This window comes from Oncorhynchus mykiss, chromosome 12, assembly GCF_013265735.2.
Source record: "Oncorhynchus mykiss isolate Arlee chromosome 12, USDA_OmykA_1.1, whole genome shotgun sequence".
NCBI classification, from domain to species: Eukaryota; Metazoa; Chordata; class Actinopteri; order Salmoniformes; family Salmonidae; genus Oncorhynchus; species Oncorhynchus mykiss.
In genome coordinates, this window is record NC_048576.1 from 54712311 (window position 1) to 54729890 (window position 17580).

The 17580-nt window shown below is 50.3% G+C and overlaps 1 protein-coding gene across 11 annotated transcripts in view; it reads right to left on the bottom strand.

Annotated features, from left to right (window-relative positions):
• The window catches only part of LOC110537788 (transcription factor COE1-A), a 149356-nt gene that overhangs the window by 30344 nt on the left and 101432 nt on the right, over window positions 1-17580 (bottom strand). For 6 of the 11 annotated variants that reach the window (XM_036937812.1, XM_036937817.1, XM_036937810.1 and 3 more), the window contains exons 9-10: window positions 13202-13332; window positions 7443-7569 (exon numbers count right to left, since the gene is read on the bottom strand). In XM_036937812.1, coding sequence (XP_036793707.1) covers window positions 7443-7569; window positions 13202-13332 — 258 coding nt within the window. Of the gene's footprint in view, window positions 1-7442; window positions 7570-13201; window positions 13336-17580 lie in introns of all 11 variants that reach the window. The other 5 variants (XM_036937811.1, XM_036937818.1, XM_036937813.1 and 2 more) reach the window with 1 other exon arrangement.

The window sequence follows — 17580 nt, forward strand, 5'->3', positions numbered from 1 at the left end:
TATATATATATATATATATATATATATAAAACCAGCAGAACTAGATCAGTATGGATTTTCCCACTATTCTCCTCACCTGCCCCTTCCACAATAGCCTTGGCCCTCCACTGCTTACAGTAAATAAAATGGAGATAAAACACCAACATTGCTTCCATTGTTCTATTCTTTTGGTTTGTGTGTTTCCCCCCCTGTTGGTGTTAACCAGGCCAGTGCATGTTCCCCTAGCTCAGGTGGGAGTGGTAAATGGACTGGGCCGGGCTCCCTCAGGTTCTGATAGGTGTTAGCGGGGTAGCTACCGTAGCCTGCTAATCCTCCTGTGTGTGGTAATAGCTAGGGCTGCAGTTTAACAAGCTTTGGTCTGGACTGGACTTGGGGAGAACGATGGAGAACAGGGGAGAACGATGGAGAAGAGGAGAGAACGGTGGAGAAGAGGAGAGAATAGGGGAGAACGATGGAGAAGAGGAGAGAATAGGGGAGAACGATGGAGAAGAGGAGAGAATAGGGGAGAACGATGGAGAAGAGGAGAGAATAGGGGAGAACGATGGAGAAGAGGAGAGAATAGGGGAGAACGATGGAGAAGAGGAGAGAACGATGGAGAAGAGGGGAGAACGATGGAGAAGAGGGGAGAACAGGAGAACAGGGGAGAACGGGAGAACAGGGGAGAACGGGAGAACAGGGGAGAAGAGGGGAGAACAGGGGAGAACGGGAGAACAGGGGAGAAGAGGGGAGAACGGGAGAACAGGGGAGAACAGGAGAACAGGGGAGAAGAGGGGAGAACAGGGGAGAACGGGAGAACAGGGGAGAAGAGGGGAGAACGATGGAGAAGAGGGGAGAACAGGGGTGAAAGGGGGAGAATAGGGGTGAAAGGGGGAGAATAGGGGTGAACGGGGGAGAACGATGGAGAAGAGGGGAGAACAGGGGAGAAGAGGGGTGAACGGGGGAGAACGATGGAGAAGAGGGGAGAACAGGGGAGAAGAGGGGAGAACAGGGGAGAACAGGGGAGAAGAGGGGAGAACAGGGGAGAAGAGGGGAGAATGATGGAGAAGAGGGGAGAATAGGGGAGAACGGGGGAGAATAGGGGTGAACGGGGGAGAAGAGGGGAGAACGATGGAGAAGAGGGGAGAATAGGGGTGAACGGGGGAGAATAGGGGTGAACGGGGGAGAACGATGGAGAAGAGGGGAGAACAGGGGAGAAGAGGGGAGAACAGGGGAGAAGAGGGGAGAACAGGGGAGAAGAGGGGAGAACGATGGAGAAGAGGGGAGAATAGGGGTGAACGGGGGAGAATAGGGGTGAACGGGGGAGAAGAGGGGAGAACAGGGGAGAAGAGGGGAGAACAGGGGAGAAAGGAGGAGAACGGGGGAGAAGAGAGGAGAATGGGGGAGAGTGAGCGGAGTGGTAATGAGCGAGGGAATGCAGCGCAGCCTCTCCTCTCCTCCCCCCTAGGGCTCCATGTTTCTCAGGTGTGATCTCATGGCTGCGGCTGGGAATCGATACGCTCAGCAGCCCGGCGCTCAATACCTCTGAATTATTGCTTCATTCTTCTCCTTATTATAGATGAGTTATTTTTTCCAAGCCCATACCACTTTGGGATCAATAGAATACAATCTTATATTTATACATTTTTCCATACACCCTGTAGGGATTTTTTGTGTGTCTTTTTCTTCTCCGTCGGAGCTAAATGAGGCCTTGTGCTCGGAGGGAGAAATGACATGTATGCCTGAAATCCATATCGAAAACGGACTGCTTGTTTCTTCTAGAATTTGTACCTGGCTTGTTTTTGGCGCAGTGAGCTGTGAGTCAACTGTGAAAGGATGTATTAGGCGATCAACATAGGCTCCATCCACTGACTGTTAAACGGGGGAGGAGATAAAGGGACGGTAGAGGCTTGCAGATGCACAGTTCTACCTTCCAATGGCCTTGCTCCCCACTTCACTCCTCTTGTGTAAACTGTACAGCAGCGACACTGTATGAATTCAATTAGGAGAATTCAGGGAGAGAAGATTCCTGTTCTTTGCTCTGCCATATCCCTCTCTCTCTCTCTCTCTCTCTCTCTCTCTCTCTGTGTCTCTCTCTCTCTCTCTCTCTCTCTGTGTCTCTCTCTCTCTCTCTCTGTGTCTCTCTCTCTCTCTCTCTCTCTCTCTGTGTCTCTCTCTCTCTCTCCCTGTGTCTCTCTCTCTCTCTCTCTGTCTCTCTCTCTCTCTGTGTCTCTCTCTCTGTGTCTCTCTCTCTCTGTCTCTCTCCCTCTCTCTCTCTCTCTCTCTCTCTGTCTCTCTCTCTCTCTCTCTCTCTCTCTCTCTCTCTCTCTCTGCTCTCTCTCTCTGCTCTCTCTCTCTCACTCTCTCTCTCTCCATATCTCTCTCTGGTGCAACTACTGTCTCTTATCTGAGATGAATTAGAGAAAAGATATGGAGAGAAAAGGGCTATGTGTCATTTCTCAGGCTGGGGATATGGTTCTACAAACAACAGAGTGTATGTGTGTGGGAGTGTGTGTATGTGTGATATGCTGCTCCCCCTAAGGCGTTTGGCTTTATCATCAGTTCAGCCTAGCCCCTAATTGTGCAGGGAGTCAGGCATTACAGTAAGCAGACACACACACACACACACACGCATGCACGCACACGCACGCACGCACACACCCACACACACACACACTCAAGTCACACGTGCTGCATCTTTGCTTTCTATTTGTTTATTGATTGTCACTTGGCACTTTGTGTAACACAGAGCGGTGACATCAACGTTGTGTTTCACAGGTGACATGACACCTCCACCAGACGCCATTCTCAACAGCACATATGTCACACGGTGGCGGTGGCTGAGAGTCAACGGCACACTACAACCACTGCCAGAACACACTGAGGACCAGGGGGAGTGAGTGTGTGCCAGGGGGAGTGATAATGATCTCCTTATTTGCATTTTTGTTCATTGTTTTTGCCGCCATGTCGCCAAGTCACTGTTACTCGAGTCACAGGCAAGTCTCAAGTCTCAAGTCACAAGGTTCCGAGTCTCAAGTCGAATCAAGTCCAAGTCGTGCGTTCAACGATCAGGTCAAGTCGAGTCGAGTCGCACCTTTTTTCCCCAAGTCAAGTCAAGTTTAACAACAAATTCCATATGCAAGCTTCATAAGTACATCTTGACATACCAAAAGACTATTAAGGGTATGTAGTCATTGTTGCTTGATGCCTCATTGCTGATGAGCTTGCAAAGTAAACAATTCATATTCTTGATCACCCCCAAAAAATGTTGGAGCTGCATATTGATTTAAGGCAATTCTCTCTCCCTAGACTTTGACGTTTATGCTGCACCCCTGATCCAATAGCTGTACAGCAAATCAGCAATCTGTTCTCTAGCTCACCCAACTTGTTGATTGACAGTTTGCTGGTCCAATCAGAGGGCCGCGTGTGCGTTTCACTAGTCAATCTGTTGCTCGTTTTTTTGTTGTTGTTGCAAGTGTGATGCTGTGGCTACTGTCTCTGGCCTCATGGAGACTAATCCACGCAGACTCTGTGCCACAAAATGAGGGACAAAACGTTACAAAACCTGGCCAGATCATTTCAAGTCATCAGTCACAGGTCGACGTCGAGCCCCGAGTCTTGAGGCTACAAGACCAAGTCGAGTCTCAAGTCATCAAATTGGTGATGTGAGTCCGACTCGAGTCACCTCTGTGACAGAACATAACGAGAGCGAGAGGGCGAGACAGAGAGAAGAGAGAAATAATCCTCAGTGTTTACAGTAAGTCACAGGTGGTGACTACACCCACTCCACTATAACACTGCAGTGATCTCCAGCCTACTAGCTTTTCATTAACCCTGCTGTAGGAGAAGGGTTGGAATCCCTCTGTCTGACTGATTCGCTGGCCAGTGGCAGCTGACATGAACCCCGTGGTTACCAGGTAGCCATTGATTTCTGCCTGGCCCAGTCGTAGGGGCTGGGGGGGGGGGGGGGGTGTGTGCTTGAGAGACGTTCATGCCGATGCCTGTATTGATTTAATTTGGCCCTCAACTCCGCCGCGCTCCGTCTCCACGGCAGCAAATGATTAGTGCTGCCAGCTGTCCTACGGGTGGCAAGGCGTCCAGCTGCCACCCACCCACCCACCCATGCCCAGGACGGGTGCACTGCACACTGGCACAGGAGCCCAGTCAACCCACCACGAGGTGCCGACTGGAGACAACAGAGGAAAATGAATGGGGTTTAGAGGCAGATCTCTGGTGGTGAGTTCTACTCAGCAGGCCTGACTGGTGCCTCACTGGGGCCGAGGCCAGGAGAGGTTGAGGGACAGGAGGGACACAAAGGACACGGCATTGGGACCGTGGAGAGAGGTGGCATGGGTGTGCTGCCCAACCCAGTCAACACAGTGTGATGTCTCTGTGCTGGAGGTAGAGGAGTTTGATCGCATGTCAGAGACCTGAGAGGATAAGACGCTGAGCGTGTGTGAGAGCCGGTGCACGGAGAAGGCCCAGCTGTGTATTATTAGGAATATGTGGCTCACGTGTACATTTCTCACCGCTCAGATCAAGCAGCATAAGGCGCTCCGTGGAATCCCATCTGCCAGCCACATTACAGACACTTTCTCTCTTCATTTAAAAAAAAATATGTAGAATTACTTTCAACTCGGGGCTCTCGTTGGTGCAGAGTGTAATGTGGTTAATTGCTCTGCCAGAGGGGGGACTAGAGCAACAACAACAAAAACAGACGGAATCCGACGGAGAGCCAGTGAGCGCTCCCAGCTATGACCTTTCACCCGGGGAGAGAAGTCGACCTTGACGCGGGGTGAGGTAACCGCTGGGCCGTATCGAATTTCCTAATTCACATGTTGAAGAAATTGGCAAATGAGAGGGTCAGGGTTCATCTCCGCCCACTTGAAAAAAGCACTTAGCAGCCAGACAGGCCTGTATGGATGGAGTCAGGTAGCCTGCGGGAGGAACGGCCCAGCCCGCCCAGCAACCAAAGATGATTAAAAATCATTTCTGGGTAATGAGACTTCCCCATTCCACAGCCAGCCATTTACAGCAGGGCTTGGTTAGGGTGCAGAGTCACTGCCTTGCATAGTGTCACACAGCCCACAGAGAGAGAAAGTAGTCCCAACATGGGTGTGGGCTGAGCATGGTAACATAACACTAAAACATGTTTTACATCATCTTACTGGTGAAGGAAATTATATGAGGTGTGGCGTGAGTAGAAACTGTGTACAACACAGACACACACACACACACACTGGATGGTGCCCTACTGTGTGGCATTGTGGACCTGTGTCAAGAGGATCAATATTAATGAGTGTGGCCTCCCATTGTCACCCACACCCTCCGCTGTGTGTGTGTGTGTGTGTGTGTGTGTGTGTGTGTGTGTGTGTGTGTGTGTGTGTGTGTGTGTGTGTGTGTGTGTGTGTGTGTGTGTGTGTGTGTGTGTGCGAGCGTGCGTGCGTACGTGCACGCGTGCGTGTGTGTGTGTGTGTGCGTGCGTCTGTGTGTTTGCGTCTGTGTGCGTGCATTGTATTTGTATAGACATGCCTAAGAGCATACAAGTGTGAGTATGAGAGAAATAAAAATGAGAGCGAGGAAGGGGGCCACTTCACTGCAGAAGTGTTCCTCTCTCCCTCCTCCCTTCCTCTTTCCGAGGGAAGAGAGGAAAAGTGCAGAAGAGGGAATAAGGCCACAGCCATTACAGGAGTCTAAAATTGCTCTGGGATTGGTTCCACCCACTAAGAGAGCTCAGTGAAATGGTTTGCAGCCAGGTTCCTCCATTATGTACAACTTATTACAAACAAATTTCTCCTCCAGGGCATCTCTTATAATTTTCAATTAGGTGAAACGAGGTTGTGAGCCCAGGGAGGGCAGAATCCACCACTGTTTCAGTTTCAGCACGGGGTGTGTGTGTGTGTGTGTGTGTGTATGTGTGTGTGTTTGTGTGTGTGTTTGTGTGTGTGTTTGTGTGTTTGTGTGTTGCTATGAAAAAGAGCACCAGAGAATGAAAGATTGCTTGTTTTTGCAGATACTTATTTCTCTACGGGATTGTACATTCTTAACATCTTAAAAGTGTAAATGTGTGTGTTTGTGCATTTACGTGTGTGTATGCGTATGTGTGTGTGTGTGTGTGTGTGTGTGTGTGTGTGTGTGTGTGTGTGTGTGTGTGTGTGTGTGTGTGTCTGTGTGAACCCAACACGCATTCGCTCACGTTCTGGACGGATTCACTTTCTTCAAATGGCTTCAAGATGGAGGCCTATAAAGCCCAGACTGTTTTCCTAGCTTAATTGTAACGCTTTTACGAGCATTTGTCGTTACAATCTCCCAATCTACAGTAATTAAGTCAACATTGGCCTCCCTCTGAACCTCCCATTCACAGAGTGGGTGCTGTAGCCTACCTTCCTGCTAGTCCAACAGGCCTCCCTGTTACTGTTAAAGCAACGGGGGTTACTGCCTGTGCTGCAACACACAACCCTTTCTCAGCCTCTTGGCATACAAGCGCTCCGTATAACTCCCTGCTAATTTCTGCACATAAACACATGGCTATAGAGCCAGGCAGGCAGGCAGAGCTGGGCTAGTGGCTCTGCTCACTGACGGATGAATCAGGCCCCTCTTTCCTTCCTATAAGCGAGATAAGTTCTCTATTGGCCTTATCTACTGGATTGTACAGGATGTCACTGCTTGTGAGAGCGCCGTGCCGAGCATTAACCTCCACACAGAGGAAATAGGTGGGATTCTTAGGCCAGATAGGCCTGTGTTTGCTAGGAAGCCCCTGTCATCCACTGTGAATCACACAGCTACAGAGAGAGACAGAGAGCTGGAGAGGCTCTCAGTGTGCAGCTAACTGTGTTTTCTGTTCCGTACTTTGGAGTTGATAACAGCAAGCTCTGGTCCGTTCTGCACTCCTGTGCTCAACTCTGCTGTTGGATCTCTCACCTTGCAGATGGTGGTTCTTTAAAGGTTCATTAAATATCTTCGTAGGCGGCCCGACCACATTTGAGTTATAGATCTGTCACTGTCATTGAAATCAAGTCTGGTAGGTGGTAGATCTGTTCTATGTGCTATTTCTATGCTTTCCGCCTTAACTATCACTTTTGCGTATTTTTTTTGTCTCGTTATTTGAACCGTATTTCACAGCATGTAAAATGATTCTCTACACTGCAACACGGGCGAACATGATAGAATTCCAGCTACCAGCAATGGCGGAGCGATGGCTACATACTGTGTACTTAACACAAGGCTCTCAAAATACTGATATGAAACGGTCTATTCTCTGTCTGTAATAACCTGTACTGTGTAGTCCTGTATAGACAGATGATGCTGCTTCAGCACTTTAAATAATTGTGATACTCTGGAAGAGTTGGACGACCTGTAAGGTCCCCTGTAAGGATGTACGGTAAGTAGTGCATGACGCTTGCAACTCCAACTCAACTCTTCCTCTTCATTATTATTATATTATTGTGAGCGGGAGGGAAACTGACCTGTGTAGATGAAGCGTCCGGGCGTGCCTTTACAGAACTGCTTGGACTTGTAGGAGAGGGTCACCTCTACCACCCCTGGGATGTGGCGGGGCGGAGTCTGCACCCGGATGGCATGGGGTGTGATGAGCTGCAGGAGGAGAGCGAGAGCGCACAGAAGAGAGAGAGAGCAAGAGAGAGAGAGAGAGAGGGAGAGAGAGAGAGAGAAAGAAAGAAAGAAAGAAAGAAAGAAAGAAAGAAAGAAAGAAAGAAAGAAAGAAAGAAAGAAAGAAAGAAAGAAAGAAAGAAAGAAAGAAAGAAAGAAAGAAAGAAAGAAAGAAAGAAAGAAAGAAAGAAAGAAAGAAAGAAAGAAAGAGAAGGAAACAGGCAACCGTTAGTCCAAGTCTATGACTTCTGCAGTTGTGTTCTCTACAGACTCGGTTCGCTCTCCCCTCCCCTCTCCTCCGATCTCCTCTCCTCCCCTGAGTCAGAGTTTGGGTGTGTGAGTGGTGCTCTTCAACACAGCAAACAAACACTTCACCTCAATGAGCCTCCGCCGATCCCTTTCTATTGTCTGCCAGGGTAAATACCCTTCACACTGAAGGAGAGAAGAGGGACGGCTGGAGGGAAAGGAGAGCAGGACAAACTGTCCACAATGCCGTCAGACACGCAAACAACACGTTTATGGATTTGATGACTTGTGGTGAATGAAGGGCGTTTATGAGTGGACTGTGTCATCTGCACCGCAGCAGCAAAGGACCTCGTGAGTTGTTGAAAAGTGTTGTGAGTCTGTGGTGTTAAAGAGCACACAGACACACGCACGCACACACATCCAAAGTGAGAGTGGTATTGTTGGACAGGAGCCATAGCTCCCCGCACACCTGGAGAGGCTGTGTGTTACAGAAGGTACATAAACATGGAGCTTGAGAAGGGCTAGGGGAACAGCATGACAAGGATCAGTGTGTGTTCATTATGCCTGGCCGACGGTTATCACAGCTCTGCAGGGCTGATCAGTATCGGGGGTACAGGGGGTGGGGGGGGGGCTGGCTGGCTGGGTGATATTGGAGGGCCCTCGAGGCCCTGAGAGCAGGGAGCTAACATAGCCTCACCCCTGGCCTCTCCGGTATGGGAGGGCGGTAATTGGAAACACACTGTGGGGCCCCGGCACTTCCTACATCGGACCAAGGGCCGAACAGCACTCCAACCAACCAGCCTCTGAGACCAGCAGAGAATGCTGAGGACTAGACGGGACACTGGAGCAGTAGTTCTATGTAGGCTATACTCAGTGACGTAAAGTACTTCATAAAAAATACTTGACGACTTAAGTCTTTTTTTTTGGTATCTGTACTTTACATTAGCATTCATATTTTGAACAACTTTATACTTCACTACAGTCCTAAAGAACATTATGTACTTTTTACTCCATACATTTTCCCTGACACCCAAAAGTACTCATTACATTTTGAATGCTTAGCAGGACAGGAAAATGATCCAATTCACACACTTATCAAGAGAAACATCCCTGGTCATCCCTACTGCCTCTGATCTGGCAGACTCACTAAACACATCCTTCATTTGTAAATGATGTCTGAGGGTTAGAGTGTGCCCCTGGCTATCCATAATCAAAATAATATAAAAATGATCTGGTTTCCTTAAGGAATTTGAAATGATTTATACTTTTACTTTTACTTTTGATACTTAACTATATTTAAAACCAAACCAGGCTTTTTCTCAAGTAGGATTTTACTGGGTGACTTTCACTTTTACTTGAGCCATTTTCTATTAAGGTATCTTTACTTGTACTCAAGTATGACCATTGGGTACTTTTCCACCCCTGGCTTTACTCCAGCGCTACGGGGTGAGGAGACAGGAGGGTCTGCCTCTACCTCTACCTCTGTCTGTGTCCTCTAAAATAAACCCTGGGCTGAGGATTGAGGGTGGGTCAACAGGCAGGGAGGGCAGGGCAGGGCAGCTGGACAACTCAGGCAAATCTGCCCCCGGAGGCCTAATCAGTGCTATTTCTGACCCCCGTCCCGTCTCTCTCCCGCTGGCTTCAGCCATTACCCCATGACCATGACTGGCTCTGAACCCTTTGGCGCTGGGGAACTGCTGTAGCAAAGGTTCCTATTCCACTAGCCAAGGTTGAATTAAACTGCAATTATTCTACAAATTAAAAGAATAAATACAACAAAAATACAGAGCCAAGCGTTTAACGGCAAGCATGTGTGGGACTCGAAACCCGCGTATTAACATTATGCCAACATGGTTCTGCAATTTAAAAGTCTAATAAATAAGCAGTGATTATTATAGCTGAATCCCTGGCCGGCGGGGGAGAGGAGAGCAGAGTGGAGTGTGTTGAAGATTGGATCAGCTCATTAGCCTGCACACTGAATGGCAGGTAGAGGAAATCAACTTTGGCCTCGTACAGGCTGCTTTTTACCAGCACTACAGTTACAAGGCTTGCCCTGCCCTCCAGTCCTCCATCCCCTATAACCACCCCTTCAGCCCCTAACCCCTATCCAAACCCTTACCCCCCCTCCAAACCCTGACCCCCCCTTCAGCCCCTAACCCCCCTCCATCCCCTTACCCCCCTCCATCCCCTAAACCCCATCCTTCCCCTTACCCCCTTCAGCCCCTAACCCCCCTTTAGCCCCTTACATCCCCTTCAGCCCCTAACCTCCCTCCATCGCTTTACCCCCCCTTCAGCCCCTAACTACCCTCTATCCCCAAACCACCTTCCATCCCCTAACCCCCCTCCATCCCCTAACCCCCCTCCAGCCCCTAACCCCCCTCCATCCCCTAACCCACTCCAGCCTCTAACCCCCCCAACGCGTAACCCCCGTCCATCCCCTAACCCCATCCATCCCCTAACCCCCCTCCATCCCCTAACCATCCTCCATCCCCTAACCCCCCTCCAGCCCCTAACCCCCCTCCATCCCCTTACCCCCTTTCAGCCCCTAACCCCCCTCCAGCCCCAAACCGCCCTCCATGCCCTAACCCACTCCAGCCTCCAACCCCCCTCCATCCCCTAACCCCCGCCTCCATCCCCTAACCCCCATCCATCCCCTAACCCCCCTCCATCCCCTAACCCCCTCCATCCTCTAATTCCCCTCTGGCTACTGGGAGAGGCGAGAGAGGGCTGAGGGGGTTCTGCTATAAATGTGCTCCAGATGTGGACCATAGCGTAAGGTGTAAGGTCTACTCATCCTGATGTGGCCAAACATAAAGATGTACTAAAACATTATGTAAACCTTCACCTTACTATTCCTCACTGCACTTGCTAATGGTAGCAATAACATAACATATTCCCCTCATATTCCCCCCAGCCCCAGTCTCCAGCCCCAGTCTCCAGCTCCCAGCCCCAGTCTCCAGCCCCAGTCTCCATGCCCCAGCCCCAGTCTCCAGCCCCCAGCTCCAGTCTCCATTTCCCAAGCCCCAGTCTCCATTTCCCCAGCCCCAGTCTCCAGTCTCCATCCCCAGCCCCCAGTCTCCAGTCTCCAGCCCCCAGCCCGCAGTCTCCAGTCTCCATCCCCCAGCCCCCAGTCTTCAGTCTCCAGCCCCCAGTCTCCAGCCCCCTGCCCGCAGTCTCCAGTCTCCATCCCCCAGCCCCCAGTCTTCAGTCTCCATCCCCCAGTCCCCAGTCTCCATCCCCCAGCCCCCAGTCCCCAGTCTCCAGCCCCCAGTCTCCAGCCCCCAGTCCCCAGTCTCCAGCCCCCAGCCCGCAGTCTCCAGTCTCCATCCCCCAGCCCCCAGTCTTCAGTCTCCATCCCCCAGTCCCCATCCCCAAGCCCCCAGTCTCCAGTCTCCAGCCCCCAGTCCCCAGTCCCCAGCCCCCAGCCCGCAGTCTCCAGTCTCCAGTCTCCATCCCCCAGTCTTCAGTCTCCATCCCCCAGTTCCCAGTCTCCATCCCCCATCTCCCAGTCTCCAGTCTCCAGTCTGCAGCCCCCAGTCCCCAGTCTCCAGTCTTCAGTCTCCATCCCCAGTCTCCATCCCCCATCCCCCAGTCTCCAGTCTCCATCCCCCATCCCCCAGTCTCCAGTCTCCATCCCCCATCCCCCAGTCTCCAGTCTCCATCCCCCAGTCTCCATCCCCCAGTCTCCAGTCTCCAGTCTCCATCCCCCATCCCCCAGTCTCCAGTCTCCAGCCCCCATCCCCCAGTCTCCAGTCTCCAGTCTCCATCCCCCAGCCCCCAGTCTCCATCCCCCATCCCCCAGTCTCCAGTCTCCAGTCTCCATCCCCCAGCCCCCAGTCTCCAGTCTTCAGTCTCCATCCCCCAGTCCCCAGTCTCCAGCCCCCAGCCCCCAGCCTGCAGTCTCCAGTCTCCATCCCCTAGTCCCCAGTCTCCATCCCCCAGCCCCCAGTCTTCAGTCTCCAGCCCCTAGTCCCCAGTCTCCATCCCCCAGCCCCCAGTCTCCAGTCTCCATCCCCTAGTCCCCAGTCTCCATCCCCCAGCCCCCAGTCTTCAGTCTCCAGCCCCTAGTCCCCAGTCTCCATCCCCCAGCCCCCAGTCTCCAGTCTCCATCCCCTAGTCCCCAGTCTCCATCCCCCAGCCCCCAGTCTTCAGTCTCCAGCCCCTAGTCCCCAGTCTCCATCCCCCAGCCCCCAGTCTTCAGTCTCCAGTCTCCATCCCACAGCCCAAGTCACCAGTCCTATATGGAAGCTAATTGAGAGGATCAGAAGCACATCAGAGAGCTGCACTGAATAAATAGGAGCTGAATTTGTCCTCTGATTGGCCCCTGTGATGACTGGAGAGCTCCAAGAGATGGGAGTGTGTGTGATGGTGTGTGAGTGAGGCATACAACACACAGATGAGAGAGCAATCTAGCTCCGGCACACACACACACACACACACACACACACACACACACACACACATACACACACACACACGCACGCACACACACACACGCACGCACACACACACGCACACACAGACACACACACAGACACACCAGCGCCGTCTTTAAAGCCCACACAGCCACCAGCATTTTACATGCCTTTAAACTGTCCCTTACAGAGCGCTTAGCCTGCCTTTCATATTCAGATCTTCTGCTGCAGGGAGAATGAAGACAGTCCACCAGCAACCATTACACCTTTTAATGGCTGAGGCAGGACCACTCCTCATCATCGCAAAGAGTGTGCAAGGTCAAATTCAATTGGAATGTATTGTACAGGAGAAAATGGCGTATTCTAACAGTGCTTTTGTTTGCCGATGAAAATGCCCCCTGCATTTATGTTAAATAACCTGTCTGTTAAATGGACAGAAGTCATTGGAACAGTAAACGTTGTTATTTGATTGTGTAAGTTGAACTAACACAGGGCTTTTGTCTCTTCTAAAGTTTCAAAACCAGAAATTGCAAAAGTCAAAAGTCTTGCTTCATATTTCTGGAAGAAAGCTACACTTCACAGTATTTCAACAACCGCAGAATTCTCTTTGGTCCAGATGGTTTGTTGATATTTCCATCAGTGTTTTATGTGAGTTGGTTTCATCTGGGGGGAGAGTGGTATGGCCTTTACCACAGCTGGCATAGTTGGACTGACTCACTCCCCCTTTCATGATGGAAATGTAGAGAATGTATTGTCATGACCTTCAGTACTGTGAACTGTAAAGACAGACAATGCAATACACTTCTATGGTCAATATTCAGGGGTTGTTTGTGTGGAGGGATGAGAGTTTGTGCGTGTGTGTGTGTGTGTGTGTGTGTGTGAACGTGTGTGTGTGTGTGTGTGTGTGTGTGTGTGTGTGTGTGTGTGTGTGTGTGTGTGTATCGTCATGTACTCACCTCACTCCAGACCAGCATGGTGCCAAAGATGACCTGTAGGCCGTCAAAGAAGTTGTCCCCTATGATGATGACAGTTGCGCCCCCTGTTGTCCAGCCCTCACTGGGGCTGATAGCTTTGATGCAGGGGGCAGCTGCTTCCAGGGACAGGGCAGTGGAGGGGAGTTGGAGAGGAGAAGGGCGGAGAGGAGGGAGGGTGGAGAGGAGGGAGGGTGGAGAGGAGAAGGGAGGAGAGGAGGCAGGGTGGAGAGGAGGGAGGGTGGAGAGGAGAAGGGAGGAGAGGAGGCAGGGTGGAGAGGAGGGAGGGTGGAGAGGAGAAGGGCGAAGAGGAGGGAGGGTGGAGAGGAGGGAGGGAGAGACAGACAGGCAGCTTACGGTTAGACCACCTCTGTCTAGGAGGTTAGTTGCACAGTAAGAATCAAGTAGCCCAATAACATCTAAGAAAGAACATGGAACACTGATGACACACAGGACAAGGACAGGAGCACTGAGCCTTAAAGGGAATACCACAGGAACAGGACATTCCATGTTCACGTTTGTGTGTGGAATGTGTGCAAGGACGCAGAAACACACACACACACACACACACACACACACACACACACACACGCTGTAGTCCTGGATCTAGACCTGTGGTAGTGTATTCTGCATGGAGAGGGAGGCTGCAGATGATGTTGTACTTTGACACCGTATCACGCTGGTGACAGGAGGTATGGCTGTGTTCCTGGGTCACAGGGAGGTTTGGGGCTTCCCAACCTTCTCCCACGGGAACACGGGGTCACAGGGCTCGTTGTGTGTGTGCGCATATATACATGCCGCGCGCGTGTGTGTGTGCGTGTGTGTGTGCGCGCATGTATGTGTGCTAGAAAATGGGCTCTTGTGATTTGACACCTCTCAGTCTATAAGCATGGGGCCAAAGCAGGAAACCGAAAACATACAAAAACCTCCCACAGCTGGATCCAACTAAGAGTGCAGAGCCGTGCTCCACACACACACACACACACACACACACACACACACACACACACACACACACACACACACACACACACACACACACACACACACACACACACACACACACACACACACACACACACACACACCATGCCCCACAGAAGAGTGATGGTGGTTTTAACAGCTCTGAATGGAGATCAAGCAGAAAAGCAGGGCATCTATTGCAGCTGGAAATCACACCCAGTGCCTCTTAAAAGTCCTTTAAGATTGCGGCAAAACACACTTCTCTCATGATGATGATGCTGCCGGGGACACTTTGCTTCTTGAAGGTTCAAGATCTTGAGAACTTGACTGCTGACACGCAAAACCTTTTGGAATGGTATCAACTGCGGACTAATGAAAAAAAAATAAAAAATATCGTTTTTGAGTAGATTTTCCCTTAAATAAAAATATAGCCTTTCAAACCTCAAATAAACACATGTTTAATCTTCTTTATTTTACACTTATTGGTCAGGTCAGCTTTGCGAGAGGAAAAGTAATCCCGTAGTATTCAGTGGGATGAACTGAGATGAGTCTCTCTCCTCAGGCTGAGGCTCCTCTCCTACCTTGCTTATTGTGGAAGTCCGACCATAATGCAATTTGGCCCAGTGGTAAACTAGGAGGGATGAGGAGGGATGAGGAGGGGCTGGGCCAGCAATCTGTGACAGTAATCTTGGCCTAAATCGCCTGTTTCGCCCGTGTTGAAATTCTGTGTGGATTAACCAGATGGAGAAGAGCCAATCCATCTGATAGGATTAAACTTTCCCAGCCTTTCTCCTCACCATCTGCTCCCCGTGCTGCTCGCTTGCAACATACTACACACACACACACACACACATACACACACACGCACACACACACATACACACACACACACACACACACACATACACACACACGCACGCACGCACACACACACACGCACGCACCGCACACACGCACACACACACACACACACACGCACGCACGCACCGCACACGCACACGCACGCACGCACGCACACAGTAAAATAAAATGCATACGGAACATAAAAAACAAACAATTAATCACAAACAAACACCCTTTAACCCTGTGCAAACAGACAGACAGACAGGCAGGCAGATCTATGGACTCACACACAGACAGACAGCCACACGTGAGGCCACTCATACAGTACACTAACTCCACCAGGGACAGATTGCTGTCCCTCCTCTTCCCTCAGGTCCCCTGGGGGTCCCTTTTTCCGCTTTCCCTCCATCTCTCTCTCTCTCTCCATCTCTCTTCCTGTCCGTGGGCAGGCTTCCCCTGTCTTCCCTGCTGCAGGATTCTCTCAGCAGACGGACCTTTGTCTGCAGGCTGCTGGGGCGTGTGTATGGAAGTGTGTTGGTCCCTGTGTGTGTCCCTGTGTGTGTGTGTGTGTGTGTGTGTGGAGAGGGGGGGGGGGGTCAGGACTCTCAGATCCATCCACAAGTGTGTGTGATGGCCACAGAGAGAGTCCTGTTGTAGTGGCTCGTCCTTGTCACACAGAGATGGAGGGAGAGCAGACTGTCGCACCGTCACCACGCCATTTAAATCTTCCATCCTCAGGCCAAAGCAGCTTCTTCTCCTGACCCCAGGAGACCATCCAAGGCTTGTCACCCACTCCAACGCCAGCGGAGAAGTAAGCACATCATATGTCTCATTTGATGGGGAGCATGAGAAAACATATTCCGCTTCAGTCCTAAATCATTCTGCTACAAAATGAGAAAGTGATTGGATTTGTCTAATAAAGCCCAGTGGCCGTGACGATGCTATGCGTGGCTGCAGTGTTAAGGCGTTAAGCGTTCCTCTCTCTCTAACCTGCGAGGGCCTGGCTGGCCCTGGGTCTGTAGTCCTGCAGACAGACAGAGAGAGACTCAGGGTTAAGGCCCCCTGCCTCTGAGGAAATATGTGCATTGCCTTAAGCCTGAAGGATCCTCGTGAAGCGTACTTGCAATCAAAGACAGCAGGCGCCACTGGGGAAATGACTGCTTTGTTGCTCCGTCTCATCCTTTAAGAGCCCCCCGAAAAGCCTTTTTGCTCGGCAATGAGGGAAAAAGTGAATTTTACCCATCCATTATTGAGAAGGGGAGCTGTCAATGGTAATCCATTGTGATGCATATGGCCGTGTGTGTGTGTGTGTGTGTGTGTGTGTGTGTGTGTGTGTGTGTGTGTGTGTGTGTGCGTGTGTGTGTGCGTGTGTGCGCGTGTGCTCATGTGTGCGTGCGTGTGTGCGTGTCTCATCACCATGTCTTGAGGTAGATCTGCCCTGACAACGCCTTGACAACGCCCTGACAACTCCCTGACAACCAGGCCTACATTAACATTAACACATATAGTTTTTCATCATCTGGGAAAACATGCCGTGTCTCTTCTGTAACAGAGGAGGATAAATAAAACAAACCAATCAACCATGTGAACCAATCACCTGTCAGGGCACTGAAGCGCATCATCTTCAGCCTATTGTGTTGCATCAAAGCAACCAATATAACTATAGCCTGGTCCCAGATCTGTTTGTGTTTTTGTCTTCTCCATAGTCATTCCCAAGCAAAACGAAGGAGTTGGCAAGAGAGCAGAAACAGACTGGCACCCAGGCTAACATAACTGTGGTGTACAGAGAATAACACGGAGGAACCCTGGCACTGGAGAAGCAGGTTGCTTTTGAGATCTTTATTCCAATGTAGGAGAAGTTCATTTACACAGATCTGTCCCCATCCCCTCCCTGACCAGTGAGACAGGTTAGTGTACTAATGAGACTCCCTTCCTCTGCACCACTGAACGCATGTGGAGAAGGGGAGTGGGCTGAGACTCAACCATGTTCCTACTGTACCTCTCACTGCACACCATCGTCTGCCTGTGATACAGGAAACACACTGGTAAATGTTATTGTGTGTTTATGCATGCTGAGCGCACAAAGGGATCCCTTCACCCCTGTGTAGCGCCGTACAGCATGGGTGTGCTGCGTGTGAACGTGTGTGTTTTATGTGTGTGTTTTACATGTGTGTTTTACTTGTGTGTTTTACATGTGTGTTTTACATGTGTGTTTTACATGTGTGTTTTACTTGTGTGTTTTACATGTGTGTTTTACATGTGTGTTTTACATGTGTGTTTTACATGTGTGTTTTACATGTGTGTCTTACATGTGTGTTTTACATGTGTGTTTTACATGTGTGTTTTACGTGTGTGTTTTACTTGTGTGTTTTACGTGTGTGTTTTACATGTGTGTTTTACTTGTGTGTTTTACATGTGTGTTTTACATGTGTGTTTTACATGTGTGTTTTACATGTGTGTTTTACATGTGTGTTTTACATGTGTGTTTTACATGTGTGTTTTACATGTGTGTTTTACTTGTGTGTTTTACATGTGTGTTTTACATGTGTGTTTTACAT